The 3,656-nt window shown below is 41.9% G+C and overlaps 1 protein-coding gene across 1 annotated transcript; it reads left to right on the top strand.

Moving 5' to 3' along the window:
• The first annotated feature begins 1,748 nt into the window (after window positions 1–1,748).
• On the top strand, window positions 1,749–3,270 carry sst6.2 (somatostatin 6.2). Its single transcript, XM_014146349.2, has 2 exons — window positions 1,749–1,895; window positions 2,575–3,270. Exons 1-2 carry the CDS (start codon window positions 1,785–1,787, stop codon window positions 2,761–2,763), a joined length of 300 nt encoding a protein of 99 aa, XP_014001824.1. The 5' UTR covers window positions 1,749–1,784; the 3' UTR covers window positions 2,764–3,270.
• The last annotated feature ends 386 nt before the right edge of the window (window positions 3,271–3,656 follow it).

Below are 3,656 nucleotides of genomic sequence, written 5' to 3'. Positions count from 1 at the left end.
GCCTAATCGACATGCCAGTGTTCGAACTTGTAACGCGGCTGCATGGGATTTTTACTGATGCGTCTTGGTGCATCCAATGGCAATGTCCGTGATAGGTAACGCCAGGAGCCACTTGTGGATTTGACAGCTCTAACTCAGTTAATAGGACTATGTGCAATCCATAGCGCTGAAGATCCCGCTACAGCACAATTGAAATGTAATTTCCAATTGAGCCGACATATGCAGCGTTTATCAATGAATGCCGTAGGCCTAGATTCAATCAGATCAGCATTAACCTGCAGTAAACGCCAATTCCATAGCATATCATTGTTTTTCGTTACGGTGATGTCGGAGGTGCAACTGGAGCTATCATATCGTAGAGCAGCTGTTCCACATTGCAGAAGTTTAGCGTTACAGCGAGATTACATTTTTTTTAAAGCGAATGTTCCTGCATTATCGGAGACCACATTCACCGTAAACACTGTATATGTCGGCTCAATTGGAAATGACCTTTACAAAATGAAACATTGGTTTCCTTACCCTCTAAATCAATAGACAAACTATGACATCAATTCATGCTTTGGTTTAGTTTCCTTGGCACTGTTTCCACATGCTTTTATTTTATTTAATCCTTATTTTACCAGGTAAATTGACTGAGAACACATTCTCATTTACAGCAACGACCTGGGGAATAGTTACAGGGAAGAGGAGGATGAGTGAGCCAATTGTAAACTGGGGGTGATAAGGTGAATGTGATGGTATGAGTGCAAGATTGGGAATTTAGCCAGGACACCGGGGTTACTCTTACCGGCCATGATTGGGAGTCCCATAGGGCGGCGCACAATTGGCCCAGCGTCAGTGTAAATACGAATTTGTTCTTAACTGACTTGCCTAGTTAAATAAAGAATGACAATAAGTGCCATGGGATCTTAGGTGAGCTCAGAGAGTAAGGACACCTGTTTAACATCCCATCTGAAAGACAACACCCTACACAGGGCAATGTCCCCAATCACTGCCCTGGGATATATATATTTTTTTTAGACCATAGGAAAGGGTGTACCAAAACCACTTCCAGTAGCATCTGGTCTCCCATCCAGGACCAACCCTGCTTAGCTTCAGAAGCAAGCCAGCAGTGGGATGCAGGGTGGTATGCTGCTGGCTTACCACCCTAATGTTTTAGCATTTGTGGCACAAATCCCATTCAAGTCATGGGGCCAATGATTTGGACATGGTGTGCAAAACATGCAAATATCTGTCCCATGACTCGAATGGGATTTGTGCCACAAATGCTAAAACGTTAGCATGTGGAAACGGTGCCAGGGGAAACTAAACCAAACCATGGATTGCTTTTGTGATACAGATTGAATAGAGCCCTTAGTTTTGAGATCCTTTCCTAACTTTCGTCACACTTTTGTTATTTTGTCCTTACCATTTATTTTTACAATTATGGAACACATGCCAAATTGATACTTAATCAGTACATAATTACTTAGAGGAGATGTTACAAATTGTGGGGGAGGGAGGCTTTTAAAGGAAATTACATCCACTTAATTGTGATGTCTAATTCAGAGAACATACTGTATTGACATGTTTTTTAAAAAATCTACTTCAGTGTATTAATAGGAAATGGGCTCATTTTGCTAATTACTCATGTCTATTGCGTCAAACACCTGTGTGTGTGTGTGTGTGTGTGTGTGTGTGTGTGTGTGTGTGTGTGTGTGTGTGTGTGTGTGTGTGTGTGTGTGTGTGTGTGGTCTATAAAAATAAGGCTTGTGCCACGAGACCTGCAGCAGCTTCAAAAAGTGATGATCATGAGGGTGCTGGTGAGTTTAGTACCCTTCGTCCTCATGGTGTGGAGTGGACAAGAGACAACGGCACTTCCCATAGAGGATAACCTAGGATTGCTGCGCAATCAGGTGAGTTGATAATATTCACTCCCTATTAAACTCAATAGCGTGTTTAAAGGTTTGGTATGAAAATGTTAGTTTCTACATATGTCAATTTAGACCTTTGGGGACAGCTCATAGTTTTGTGGTAAAGTTCTAAAGTTGAGCTTTGACACCACACTTGATGCTGCATGTTTGTTGTGTTGTAATATCAGGCATGAGCCATGAATTGCAACCACAAATGCCGATATTCAGATTAACTCCAGATAGTGGTTTTCTGGATACACGCTTAAAGTCGGTTTGATTCGCAGGTCAACGTGTCCTGGCTGGCAGTAGTTGACACGTGATTTAGGCCTCTATTCAATCTGTAACGCTGAAACATTAGATTCCACGCTAGAAATATAAAGGTAATTTCAGATTGAGACAACATATTCCGCGTTTACGGTGAATACAGTCTCCGCTAAAGTGGAAACATTGCCGTTAAATTCTAATCACGCTGTAAAGCTAAAGTCCCGCGATGTGGATTGAATGGAGCCCTTAGAAACCGTTCTGACAGCAAACCTGGCTGAGAGGAAGTTATCCATTGGATGCAACCTAACAAGGACTTAATCAAGTGTCAACTCCCTCCATCCAGGATCATGTTGTGCAAATCATATTCACCTATATAATTGATTTAATAATACATGCCAAAAATGTATGTTTGGTCCAGGAGTTGACTGTGGAGCAGAGGGACCTGTTGAAGATGTTGTCGGGGCTGAATGAGCTGACGCCAGAGTATATGTATCCTGATCAACAGCTCCACAGAGAGCTGCAGGACAGAGCTCTCAGAGCTCAAGTTCCTGCCAGAGTGAGATCCCCCTGTAAGAAGTTCTTTTGGAAGACCTTCTCATCCTGCTAGTGAAGGCACTGGCAGACAGCTGCTGACAGTCACAGTCCACACCCTGGCCTCTTAGCCGCATTGCATGAGCGATACTCAATGACTATGAATAAACTGCAACTAAAGAAAAACGAATTATGAATGATGACTGTGTGACGCAGTATCTCTGCCTATACTCTATCTCTCCTATAATGTAGGGCAGGCAAGTGGTATTATCTTACTATTGCAGTGGTCTTTCTTTATGCTTTTCAGGGAATGTTTGAGGTGTAGAATTACAATTCCTTGCTGTTAACTTTTTGCATGGATTGAACATGGTTTATTGTTACTGTATCAGCAAAACACTACGAAGCCTTCATACTGTCATTACTATTAACATCAACTGAATTGAACTGAGAAAAGGCTGTAGCCTAGATAATTGCTTACCTCACATTTTGGCTTCTTGCCTTGCCTAGATGGTGCCTTCAGAAAGTATTCAGACCCCTTGACTTGTTCCACATTTTGTTACGTTACAGCCTTATTCTAAAATTGATTGAAATATTTTTTGTCCTCATCAATCTATACGCAATACCCCATAATGACAAAAAAAAAAAAAAGTTTTTTGACAGTTTTGCTCATTATAAAAATGAAATATTACATTAACATAAGTATTCAGACCCTTTACTCAGTACTTTGTTGAAGCACCTTTGGCAGTGATTACAGCATCAAGTCTTCTTGGGTATGATGCTACAAGCTTGCCACACCTGTATTTGGGGAGTTTCTCCCATTCTTCTCTGCAGATCTTCTCAAGCTCTGTCAGGTTGGATGGGGAGCGTTGCTGCACACCTACCTATTTTCAGGTCTCTCCAGAAATGTTAGATCGGGTTCAAGTCCGGGCTCTGGATTGTCCCGAAATCACTCCTGCATTGTCTTGGCTG

The sequence above is a fragment of the Salmo salar genome, chromosome ssa15, assembly GCF_905237065.1.
Source record: "Salmo salar chromosome ssa15, Ssal_v3.1, whole genome shotgun sequence".
NCBI lineage: Eukaryota > Metazoa > Chordata > Actinopteri > Salmoniformes > Salmonidae > Salmo > Salmo salar.
The sequence above is the reverse complement of the archived record's forward strand: the minus strand, read 5'-3'. Positions and strand labels throughout refer to the sequence as shown.